This window comes from Eptesicus fuscus, chromosome 9, assembly GCF_027574615.1.
Source record: "Eptesicus fuscus isolate TK198812 chromosome 9, DD_ASM_mEF_20220401, whole genome shotgun sequence".
NCBI lineage: Eukaryota > Metazoa > Chordata > Mammalia > Chiroptera > Vespertilionidae > Eptesicus > Eptesicus fuscus.
The window spans coordinates 92,693,274-92,706,144 of NC_072481.1; the positions used below are offsets into that span (position 1 = coordinate 92,693,274).

At 47.7% G+C, this 12,871-nt stretch overlaps 2 protein-coding genes across 4 annotated transcripts in view; one reads left to right on the forward strand and one right to left on the reverse strand.

Annotated features, from left to right (window-relative positions):
* LOC103302885 (tubulin beta-2B chain) overlaps positions 1-4,199 on the forward strand; it is a 54,801-nt gene extending 50,602 nt beyond the window's left edge. The window contains exons 2-4 of one of the 2 annotated variants that reach the window (XM_054721556.1): positions 717-825; positions 1,168-1,278; positions 2,953-4,199. In XM_054721556.1, coding sequence (XP_054577531.1) covers positions 717-825; positions 1,168-1,278; positions 2,953-4,013 — 1,281 coding nt within the window. In that variant the 3' untranslated portion in view covers positions 4,014-4,199. The remainder of the gene's footprint in view (positions 1-716; positions 826-1,167; positions 1,279-2,952) is intronic. The other variant, XM_054721554.1, reaches the window with a different exon arrangement.
* A 179-nt stretch (positions 4,200-4,378) lies between these two features.
* BPHL (biphenyl hydrolase like) overlaps positions 4,379-12,871 on the reverse strand; it is a 39,662-nt gene continuing 31,169 nt past the window's right edge. For both annotated transcript variants that reach the window (XM_054721557.1, XM_008159925.3), the window contains one exon: positions 4,379-4,920. In XM_054721557.1, the coding sequence (XP_054577532.1) occupies positions 4,833-4,920 (88 nt within the window). In that variant the 3' untranslated portion in view covers positions 4,379-4,832. The remainder of the gene's footprint in view (positions 4,921-12,871) is intronic.

The window sequence follows — 12,871 nt, forward strand, 5'->3', positions numbered from 1 at the left end:
GCGCCGGCTGGTCGTCGCGCCCACGGGTCTCCCTGGTCCGCTGAGGGAGCCCAGACTCAGCACCAAGGGCCTCCGACCCAGCCAGCCATCCGCTCCCCGACCCACGGTGCCGCCCTTCCTGCTGCCAGTTCACAATGGAATCTGCGCCCTCACCAGGGATCAGCTACACTCACTGCCCCAGTCCTGGTTCCAGGCTCCTCCCTTACCCACTCACCCATCCCCCCCATGAGCTCAGTGGCCAGAGGCCAGTATGGATGCCAGGGGCATCAAACTGCACACTTGGAGGGCTGGGTGGGGCTTGTGCCAGGAGACATTGATTCCCAACGCAGCCACAGGGTGGGATCCAATTGGGTCTGGATCTTGCCAAGACCCATACATCAGCCTGGACGCTGGGACCTCAGCCCTGCCTGGGGCTGCCAGCCTCCCCAGCACCCACAGTTCCTCCAGGAGACCTGCTGTGCCCACCCTCCTCCTCAGGCCCCTCCCAGCTCTTCAGTCTGTCCCCATCACATGGCCCAGGCTCTGCCAGTTTCCAAGCCCCTCAGCAGCCCCTGCTGGAGGGACAGGGGTGCACAGCTACCTGGTCTGTCTGGGACTCCTTGACCATCCGACCACCATGGCCGCTGCTCCAAGGGCACCAGAGAAGAAAAGGGCCGTCCTTACTGGTGTTTAGGAAGCCAGGCCTTCATGTGATTTTTTAAAATTTAAATTTCCAGTTTTGGGAGGTCATCAGCGATGAGCATGGGATCGACCCCACTGGCAGTTACCATGGAGACAGCGAGTTGCAGCTGGAGAGAATCAATGTGTACTACAATGAAGCTGCTGGTGATTATTTGAATGTTTTTTGCTTTTCTTCCTACCTTGCTTTCCATACTGGGGCAGATGCAATGTACTAGGAACATACAAATGACAGAGAAATGCTTCTTGCATTCATTTAAAATGTCAGCTGCTAAAAGATACAGCACAGTTCCTTAAGACTCCTGCATGTTTGCCGTGGCCACGCTTGCTCATTCGCTCCTTTATGGAGAAGCAACGCTCCCCTATTCTTGTCCTTTTGTGTCACAGCTGGAATGAGCTCTAGTGAACGCTGCTGGGAGAGGTGCAGAGAGCACCGCCTTGTCTGATTCCTTCGCCATCACAGGTCTAAGTCCAGCTCTTCCCCCGCAGGTAACAAGTACGTTCCTCGGGCCATCCTGGTGGACCTGGAGCCCGGCACGATGGACTCGGTCAGGTCTGGACCATTCGGCCAGATCTTCAGGCCGGACAACTTCGTGTTTGGTATGTTGTCGTGATCAGTGGGAACTGGCTCACTGAGTCTTCTTCCTAAACACTGTGGAAACCAGAGTTTTTCGTGTTGAGTGCCAAGGTGGACACTGTGTGTCCACAGACGGCCCTGAGTCGTGGCCTCATTCCACCCAGTCCACGGGCCGTGACTGTCCAGACGGCTCTAAGAGCACTGCCAGCCTGCGGGGGCTGGTAGGTCGTCCTCGAACCACAGAGCAGCCTGTGAAGGGTAAGGGGTGAAGGGCGATGAACAAGCTCCCAGTGGGAGTTACTAGGCCACTGGTCAGTTCAGAGGGCCCGTCACAGTAGGTGGCCACTCCAAGAAGCAAAGGCACAGGAGTGAGGCACCTGCTTGGAGCCCGTGTTCTCCTCTGATCTCATTGTGCCTTTGCTCTTGCCTGGTAATGGGGTCTAATATAAGTGTTGTTGTTTTTATTTTGGGGGGCATGGGGGGGAGTAAGAGAACATTTATTAGGTAAGTTACAGAGGTATTAAAAGTAATTCCCAGAAGGAATTGGCTTAGCAAACAAGTTATTCAGGTAAAGGAAGAGCCCTTAGAGCTTGGAAGAGAGGAAGCTAATGGTAAAGTGCCTGGAGGCGGGAGGGGGAAGGAAAGGGAAAGAAAGGGCAGGACGCACTCCCTCGAGGGACTGCACACTGGGTCCTCCATCCCAAGGGTTTTAAGGGTTAGGATTTTAGGGGAAGTCCCAGGGGAAGATCTCAATAGAATAGCCAGCAGCTTTCCAGGTGTGTCCTTTCAGGGTTGTGGTCTCCACTGATTGCCTGGTGGGCACCAGGACAGGGGGTCATTACTTAATGCAGCTGGCCCTGAGGTCAGCTGTGGCTGGACTGGTTGCTTATCTGGTCCTGGAGCTTAAATACAACTAAGGCCTAGATGTTATCTTCAGGGAGGAAAAGTCAGGGTGTCCAAACCCCATGACCACCGATATGCTAGAGGAAAAGTCACCCTGGGGGCCACATCCCACCTCACAATTGATTGTCCACTGTTAGATACCCAGGGCTCTAAGTATTTTGTTTTTAAATATATTTTTATTGATTTCAGAGAAGAGAGAGGGAGAGAGAGAGAAATATAAATGATGAGACAGAATCATTGATTGGCTGCCTCTTACACGCCCCACACTGGGGATCGAGCCCTAAATCTGGGCCTGTGCCCTGACCCGGCCTTCTGGCTCAGAGGTTGATGCTCAACCACTGAACCATGTTAGTCTAGCTAAGCTTTTTTTTTTTTTATCCTCATCTGAGGATAATGTTTTTATTGATTCGAGAGAGAAACATTGATGTGAGAGAGAAACACCAATCCATTGCCTCCCATATGTGCCCCCAACAAGGGATTGAACCCAAAACCTAGGTGTGTGCACTGACAGGGTGCAAGGGACAAAGTTCCAACCAACTGAGCCACCCGGCCAGTGCCTTAATTAAAGTTTTATGTAATGTTATCATTCTTAAATTCTCTGTCCTTTAGAAATAGTTTTGTCCAACTAATAACCTCGTTTGAACTAATCTCATTTTATTATGACCTCCAGTGTTTTCAAGGTCACTGGAATAGAGAAATGTTCAGTCGGTAAGAAAAGGCACCTAGTGCAGAGTCAGAATGGCAGAACTCTGGATTCCTTAGGGTTCCCTAATAGTCTCCTTTCTCTCTGGCAGGCCAGAGCGGGGCCGGGAACAACTGGGCCAAGGGCCACTACACGGAGGGCGCCGAGCTGGTGGACTCGGTCCTGGACGTGGTGCGGAAGGAGTCAGAGAGCTGTGACTGCCTGCAGGGCTTCCAGCTGACCCACTCGCTGGGCGGGGGCACCGGGTCCGGGATGGGCACGCTGCTCATCAGCAAGATCCGGGAGGAGTACCCCGACCGCATCATGAACACCTTCAGCGTGATGCCCTCGCCCAAGGTGTCGGACACGGTGGTGGAGCCCTACAACGCCACGCTCTCCGTGCACCAGCTGGTGGAGAACACGGACGAGACCTACTGCATCGACAACGAGGCGCTGTACGACATCTGCTTCCGCACCCTGAAACTGACCACCCCCACGTACGGGGACCTCAACCACCTGGTGTCGGCCACCATGAGCGGCGTCACCACCTGCCTCCGCTTCCCCGGCCAGCTCAACGCCGACCTGCGCAAGCTGGCCGTGAACATGGTGCCCTTCCCGCGCCTGCACTTCTTCATGCCCGGCTTCGCGCCGCTCACCAGCCGCGGCAGCCAGCAGTACCGCGCCCTCACGGTGCCCGAGCTCACCCAGCAGATGTTCGACTCCAAGAACATGATGGCCGCGTGCGACCCGCGCCACGGCCGCTACCTCACGGTGGCCGCCATCTTCCGCGGCCGCATGTCCATGAAGGAGGTGGACGAGCAGATGCTCAACGTGCAGAACAAGAACAGCAGCTACTTCGTGGAGTGGATCCCCAACAACGTGAAGACGGCCGTGTGCGACATCCCGCCGCGGGGCCTCAAGATGTCGGCCACCTTCATCGGCAACAGCACGGCCATCCAGGAGCTGTTCAAGCGCATCTCGGAGCAGTTCACGGCCATGTTCCGGCGCAAGGCCTTCCTGCACTGGTACACGGGCGAGGGCATGGACGAGATGGAGTTCACCGAGGCCGAGAGCAACATGAACGACCTGGTGTCCGAGTACCAGCAGTACCAGGACGCCACGGCTGACGAGCAGGGCGAGTTCGAGGAGGAGGAGGTCGAGGAAGAGGCTTAAGAACTTGTCATAGACATCGTGCCGCCTCAGTGAATTTCTGTTGTCCTCAGTGAAGCATGGTCTTTCTATTTGTATCTATGGTGCTCAGTTTTGCCTGTCAGAAATTCACACTGTTGATATAATAATGTGGAACTCCTCTAAAAATTAAGATATATACTATACTAATTAAAATGCATGTGTCCAAAATCTTGTGGCTTTTTTATTTTTATTCTTTTCACTACATTCTTCTTGACTGTTTCTGGGTTTAGCAATTTTAACAAAATAGAATTTGTATTTAATGTTTTAAGTAATAGTTCTTTTAATAAAGAGATAAAAAGAAATATTTTTCCATCTTCACTGGTTCAAAGTATTAAAGTAAAGGAATCCAGCAAAGGTAAGGGAGTGAATGGGGATTTGAGGATAAAGGAGACTTTCTTCCCTTTGTTGGGAGTTAGAGCAACCCTGTGAAATGTAGAATCCGGGACCTTAGGCAAGGACTTTCTTCTATGTACTTCCTTTACACAAAGTGATAATACAACTACAAAGACTAGTGACCCCTCGTACCTCTCAGATAAAAAGTACAGCATGAGTTCCAGGTGCCCTAAAAGAGCAGTCAGGAGCACTACAAGTGCTCACCTAAGATTTATTTGCAAATAAAGTAAATCATGACAGGAATTTATTTTGTCAATGTCAGAAATTCACAGCTTAATGTTAAGGAGTAGTGGAGGGAGGAGCTGGAAACCGGAGGGCAGGTGCAGGGAGGTGTGCCCTGGGGTGGGTGCAGAGGCCGCAGCAGCTGAAGCCCCTGCCGCCCCAGCTCACAGGTTCTCGGGCACACTTTCACTGTAAGAAGTCTTCTACCAACTTGTTGAATTCATTTGCAAAACGTAAATGGAGGTTGTGTTTGCCTTCTGGCATCAGATGCAACCTAAAGATAAAAAGCCTATGCTTAATGGCACAGCATTTAAACCCTTTACCCGCCCCAACATGACCTGAAAATCTATAGTAAAACCTGCCGCATTTGTTCCTGACTACTACTGGGGAGAAGATGTAAGGTGCACAGTACACACTTCCCTGAGACTTAGAGTGAAAGCCTCCTGAGGCTGACTCAGTAACAGAGCGCACAGGCTGTATTGGAATTGTATTCCATAACGGATGGTTTAACTGAACCTCACTGAGAGGGGCACAGGCTTTCGTTATTTTAAAAAAACAAAAAACAAAAACAATTTTACTAGTAATATGGTTGATTTTAACAAGATTAGAAAGATGATAAAATATAGTGTCCAGAATGCGCTGGATAGGAACAGGTGAGCTGCTTGGGGCATCTATATAGTGGGAAAACCCAAGTCAATTCGGCCACCACCAGAGTCGTTCAAGGTTCCAAATGGCCTGGCCATTTTTGGAGAACTGAGTAACCCTAAACACAAGCCACTGGACGGAGGGGGAGGAGTGTTCCTTAAGGCTGTGAGGGCGGGGCAGCCTGCACGGAACCATGCTCTGCAGTTGTCACTACCTGTCTTTTGTGGCAAACCTCCCTGTCCTCGTATGGCTCCTTCCCTTCCATAGGGCTGTGGTCAAATGTGGCTGGCTGGCAGTTTCTTTAATAAAGGAAGGCTTCTCTGAGTTCTACATTTTATTTATTGGCCATAAAAGCACAGAAATAAAAGTTTTAAACAAATGAAAGCTTCTAGAATATAAGCACACAATTGAGTTGTTCTGCCCACAATGACAATTGGGCATACAGGGACAAAACGCCAGTTTCCGAATTGCCTAATTCTCTGGTCTGTCAGCACGTGGGGTCTGAGAGCTCTCAGGACCTCGGCGAACACTGGGAGAACTTGTGAAAAGGTCCTGTGGCACAGCTGCCCTTGCAGCTCAACCACATGGGGAGGGGGGTACCAAGATGATTAAGGCCATTTACTAGAAAGGAGGAGAGATACATTGTTGGCATCTTTCTGAGGCTCTTAGGAAAGTTAAGGCCATTCACAGTAACTAGAACATTCCAAATTCAGTTCTAATGCTGTTCAGTAAATAAGGGCAAACTGCACCAACCCCCAAGATAGGGTCCCAGTTGCCCCATACAAGGAAGGGCTTGTAGGGATGCTCAAGACCTCTGTTTTCAGGAGACAAGGAACCAGCTGCTGAGAATGCGGAAAGGTCATGAAGGACATGTCTAGGCTAAACTGCATCCTCTCTAATGTGTGTTGAGTTGGATTCAGAAGCAGAGACCCCAATCCTCCCAACTTGCAAGGCCTCCTTTGCGGATAGCCATGCTGATTACCCTGTGCTCTTCCCCATCTCTGTGATCCATTCACTCAGCGCCCCCAACGAGGCAGGAGAGACACCAGCAGTGAGTCCCTTCTCTCCCACCTCATTGCTGTCTGCATTCTTCCTATAGTAAGCTCTAGGTCTCAGGGAAATAAAAACAAGTCTCCTTCATTAAGATTATGGGAGATCTGTTCTGGGGCATCTACATTCAGAACTGCACTGAATTATGGATGGATGGATGGATGGATGGACGGACAGATGAGGCTGTAAAGAAAATTGCTCTTCTCCTTGAGACCTTCTGGGAGTCATTTCAAGTTCTTGAATATGCTTCCTTCAGGTCTGACACACAGTCCCGGGACCCGAGGCCTCTGTGTGCTCCTCTTTGGGAAGAGCACCATGACAGGCAGTAGCCAGAGGTGTCCAGGCAACGCAGCACCTCACCCAAATGACAAAAGGGTCCGATCACATGCTCCATGGAGCGTGTTTCAAATGACCACGTCCCTCAGGAAAATCAGGAGGAAATCCCCACCACCTACCACAGGGTTCAGCTGGAGTTGTAGGACCTCTGAGACGGTGCCCAGGAGTTCCTATTTGCTGGGACAGGTTCCTCATTGCATTTGGCACTTTTAGAAAAAGATGTGATTCTAGATCTTTTGAGAAATTAAAATGTTTAACTTCATAGTATAAACCCAGTGGTCAGTTTACTTCTGCCTGATACAGTCCTTCAAGGATCTCACTCTTTATAGCCAGGTAGCAAAGGAGAAATGATGCTGCCATCTACCATCCTTTCCTCAGTCCAACCTTCTACAGCTTTCAAATTCAGCTCTGAGAGCTACAGATATGAACAAGACGGTAAATAATGTGCTGTAGCATTCTTTTCCACATTGATATAATAAAATTCTAAATTATTTATGAACCCATAGAGTTTCCAGCAAGTCTGTACCTTTGTTTTAATGGAAAACCAAAGTAGGCTTCTGACCAGCTGCCTTTGGACTGGGCTACTGGCTGTTCACACCCCCAGCGTCAGACTGAAGCACCAGCTCTCCCGCTTCTCAGGCCTTCAGAGTCAGACTGAACCACGCCTTTTCTCTCCCGGGTCCCCACCTTCCTAACTCGTTCCAGCTTGCTGACAGATGATCTTGGGCTTCTTGGCCTCTCCACTGTGTGAGCCAACTAACACACCCACACACCCAGACTAATAATGGTGCTGAACGTGGGACGGAGGGCAACCTGCCTCTCACCTGCTATGGAGCGATTTCCTGGTGTCTCCAGGAGCCCCTGATCACCTGCACCTACACCAGCCTCCCACCCACAAAAGTGGCAGCTACTGTGTGTTGTAAAATATTCACTCAGTCCTCAAAAAATATTTTGAATGATATCATCCTCGATTTACTCACAAGGAAACAGGCACAGAAATCCATGTACACTGCCTAAGTAAGTGACTGAGCCAGCACTCCCTCCCTCCCCCAATTCCTGCTCCTCACCAACACTGCTGTGAGTGTTTCTCTGGATCCCAAATACCCAGTCTGCTCTCCTGGCAGGACTCCGTTCCCCACTGCTCCCCTTTGGCCGACACTGGCCCCAGGCGCCACTCTGCGCACGTGGATGTTCCTCATTCTTTCCCATCTGCTCTGGCCTCAGCCCAGAACACGAAGTTGGACTCCGTACCATGCTTTTTGGCCCTGAGTCACCAGTTGGTGACCAATGGCCATCCACAGAGGCTTGGCCCTATGTGCCTCTGCTGCTCCCACTTTCTCTTTCTTTCAAAATGTACTAGACTGCATCCTCGGATAGGTGTTGACATGCTCAACAGGCGGAAAACGAAATTCACATGTTCACCGCTGTATAAAGGTATGAATAAGAAGCTGTGTGGTCTCAGGCAGATGAGTAATTGGAGATGGAGGAGGAAGAGGAGGAGAAGAAGACTGAAGGATGAGTACACTTGGCCAGGCTGTGAAGGGGCGAGGGCTAGAGCAGGACCAGGCAAAGTGCTGGTCACTTGCAACTGGGTCTCAAATCCAGGTCTCAGATCCTGACCTCTGCTGGCCTCCAACTCCTGAGATCGGAGCATCTCCTCAGAAACAATTATGGACTGAATTGCATCCTCCCAAAATTGTATGTTGAAGTCCTAACCCCCAGCACAGTGTGACCTTATTTGGATATACGTCTTTAAAGAGAGGTAATTAAGTTAAAATGAGGTCATTAGGGCCCACACTAATATTATAAGAAAAGGAGATCAGGACACAAACAGGCACAGAGAGAAGACCATGTGAGGACACAGGGAGAAGACAGCCATCTACAAGCCACGGAGAGAGGCCTCAAAACCAACCCTACTGACACTATGATCTCAGACTTCCAGCCTCCAGAACTGTGAGGAAATAAACGTCTAGTATCTAAGCCTCCCACCCAGTCTCTGGCATTTGTTGTAGCAGCCCTGGCAGACTAATACACATAATGAGCAGACACACAGTTCAACAAGCTGTGGAGTCATCAGCTCTTCTGAGAGGTCTGAGCCCCACTGCCTCCTGGGACCCATCACCCCAGCTCCAAAGAGTCTGATGCCAGCCTCTCCTCAATGCAAATTCTTTGAAAACGAGCTGGGGCTGGCCTCATGGGTGATGCCTGTCTGGGAACAGGAGACGCCCAAGCAGAGGCTGACTAGCTAGACAGGTGGTGAGCAGTGTCAGTGCTTTCCTGTCTCGGAGGGAGGGCCGGACAAGCAGGGATACACAGGGACCGGGGCAGGACAGGGGACCAAAGGGGCAGGTCTGCTCCCCACCACTATTGTGATCAGATCAGTTCCTACTTTATGTTTATATCTTGAACTTATGCATAAGATTTGTTGGGACAAAGGGTTCAACTGTCTAAAAACAAATTTTAAAACTGGTGAACTTGAATGATCTCTAAAGCCTCTTTGCTTCCAAGAGATTCTATCACTGTTCGCCCACAAAGAGAGCAAAGAGAGAGACATTAACCTGAGCAAGACGCAGGCCTGCTGAACAACCCCACCCTTCATTAACCTCTTTCTGAGGAGAGAAAGGCATTGGTTTCATATTTGATATTTATTTGTTGGTAACATCTTTGAAGGGACAGACTGTATCTTTAAGTTGAGTTATAAAAGTACCTGACAAGGTAATAAAATACCAGGTTCCCTGGAGTTTGCTACACTCTGAGTTGCTACACCTGTTGTCAAGTGGCATGGTATACAGAACCACAGTATGACTTTGGTGCTCAAGGAATCCACCTTCCTTTTATGGGGTTCAAAATAAACCACATCCATCCTAGGTAAATTCATGTCCAACATCAAGGGCTGTTTCAGCAGAGGAAGGGAGTAGGTGTAAACTGCAAGCTAGTTTTAGATAATCACCGCTAACAGCACTTTACCTTCAACGGATTTGTTCCAAAGAATGTTGCTCTAAGAAAAGTGATCTTCCATAAAATAGTCTGCTGAAACAATTAACACCAGAACAGTAAGGGGATATTTTCCTCTCATACTGATGTATCCTGTTAGGACACGGATCTGGAATAGAATTCCTACATTAAACTTCCTTGCAGACTGACCTTATTGAACCTGGCTGTCCAAGGGAACCCATGCATTTACTACGAGAGTCAGCATACAAAACCCTGTCATTTCTGAAGGTAGAAAACAATTAACCAGAGCAGCAAGTATATAATCCAGGCATCTAACCATCATATTAAAATAAGAGTATGTTTATGAGAGGCAGCTGTGCTGTGGGGGGAAAAACCATCTAGAATTTGTCTTTAATTGGCTATGCAACCTTGGACGATTACTTAGCATCTCAGCCTTGATATTGTTATGTGTAAAATGGGGACGATATTTCTTTTCCATAAGTTAGTTGTAAAGTATAATTAGATTTTTGTATATAAAATGCCTTTTAAAATATAAAATGCTATATAACTATAGACATTATACAGGCTCATGGTAATTATTTATTGTAGAATAAGAAGCATGCCCCCACATTTAAAAGTTCTCTTGGGAACTGCTTTCAGGGCAGAAGCAGATGCAGTCCAGCAGGATGAGCCTTTTCATCTAAAATTAATCTAATAGATATGAGATGATAGAAATAGCAGTGGGGAAAGTTAGGGGCAAAAATAGAATATTGGGGACTAGCTATGGTTATGGGAAATATTAATCATGCTCTGTTAACCATGATTTCCTTGTGTTGGTTAAAGAAAGGACATTCTGACCTGGCTGGACTTTGCATGCCCCTGGGACCTGGGAGTCAACCTTGGACCTGGGATTCAACCTTGGAACCATTCTCATTCAAGAACCAACCAAAGGACTTGTATGCATGCATAGAAGCCTAACCAATGGACACAGACAACAGGGGGGTGAGGGCATGAGTGGGAGGTGGGGAGGGCAATGGGGCGATAAGGACACATATGTAATACCTTAATCAATAAAGAAAAAAAACCCTGCCTATTATTATGGAAAGATTAACAACCTTTTTTGCCCAAACAATGGAGTCCCACCCCAGCTTCCTACTTCTCCATGCCTGTAACCCCTACTTCCCCATGTAATCCTTGTCCTACCCTATATAAGCAGCTGGCTTATGAGGGGCTGCAGAGCAGACTTTTGAGGATGACCTGCTGCTCTCCCATACTGCTGACAGTATTGGAATAAACACTCATATATGATTCAAAAAAACCCACAAAAACAAAAACAAAAAACGTTCTCTGAGAAATTTGTTTGTGAAAATATAGCATGGGATAGTGTGATTAGGAAGCAGTGGAATGGTTTCTGAGTCACTTTCCCTCCTGAACTGTGGGAGCTCCCAGGGCAGCGCTGGCCCACAGTGGGCATCAGAAGTTGGCTCATGAAGGGAAAGGAGAGAGGGAGGATGAGGGGAAGGAACAAAGGGGGGAGAAGAAAAGGATGAAAGGAGAGAGTGAATGAGCAAGGAAGGATTTTCTGAGGCTGCTAATAAAAGCCAGTTTCAAAAAATTCCAGCCAAAACCGGTTTGGCTCAGTGGATAGAGCGTCGGCCTGCAGACTGAAGGGTCCCAGGTTCGATTCCGGTCAAGGGCATGTACCTTGGTTGCGGGCACATCCCTGGTGGGGGGGGGTGTGTGTGCAGGAGGCAGCTGGTCGATGTTTCTCTCTCATCGATGTTTCTAGCTCTCTATCCCTCTCCCTTCCTCTCTGTAAAAAATCAATAAAATATATTTTAAAAAAAATTCCAGGGTCCCAAAGGTGCCCTGAGTAATGACAGTACCGTTGAAGCTTACATACAGTCTGTGAAGTGGCGGAGGCTCATGGGATGTTGATTTTCCAGTATGTTTGCTTTAAAAAAAAATGAGGTAACTATCTTCTAGTCACACCTCATTTTCTCCTTCAGGACATGCATCCATTGCATGTAAGGGAAATACTGAGTTTATTCCACTTTGAACTTTCATCTTGACAGAGTGGGCTGTAGATTTTGGCTGGCAAAAGCTGGCTCCTGTGCCAGCCAAAGTATTTAAAATATAAATTTATATATTTTTTCAAATTCAATACATTTTTCTTTAATTTAATTTTTTAATTTTTCCATCACCATTTATCCCCTCTATGCCCTCACCTACCCCCTTCTCCTCCCTAACCCACCACATCCCATAATCACCACACTGTCATCCATGTCCATCAGTTCGTTCTCTCTCTCTCTCTCTCTCTCTCTCTCTCTTTTTCTCAATCCTCCCTCCTCATCTACTCTTACCAGAGCTATATGCCTACTCTCTATTTATGAGTCTGTCTCTATTTTGCTTGGTAATTCAGTTTGTTCATTAAATTCCACATATAAGTGAAATCATATGATACTTGTATTTCTCTGACTGGCTTATTTCAGTTAGCATAACAGTCTCCAGGTAAAAAATAATAATACTAAAATAAAATAAAATATAAATTTCTATTCACTCTATATAAAAATGTAGGGAACCGAAGAATGTAATTTTTGCTGACATAGCTTACAATGTTCCTGAAGCCCAGAGCTGGCTGGCAGAAACCAGAATGCAAAGGACAAGCAGCATCTACCTGCTGTCTAACCAAGCACGTCACCAGCATGGTTGGGCATATGTTGGTATTTATTATTCTGAATAACAGGTTTATGTCTGGTATGTACATAATTAAGGCTGAAATAACATGAAAAGTTTACAACATAATTTTAAGTGGGAAAAAAAGCAGCATCAGAGTTGAATATAGAATATGATTATTTCTATGTGAAAAAAAGGAGAAACACAAAAATGCTAATGTGAAAGAATTGGGTGGCAAGCAAAAGGCGATTTATTTCCTTCTGATTTTACTGACTTTCTTTATTGGGTAATGATAATGATAAACTAGCTTGAAAATTCCCAAGTTGCATAAAATTGCTTTAGTTCACAATGATTGCTCTAAACCTAAACTGCCGCCAGTGGTACAGAACTTGGTATGCGTCAGCACAGTTGCCTTCACAGTAACAAGACTTGTACCTGAGATTCCCTTCCTGGGGATTACTGGTTGCCCACAAACCAGGACTCTACTGTTCCCCGTTTCCCGGGTGCCCTGTAGCCAGTGGTACTGTTTATGGACATTGGTAACATGGGGGTGGGGAGCCTTCCTGTCGCTTCCTTACTGCAGC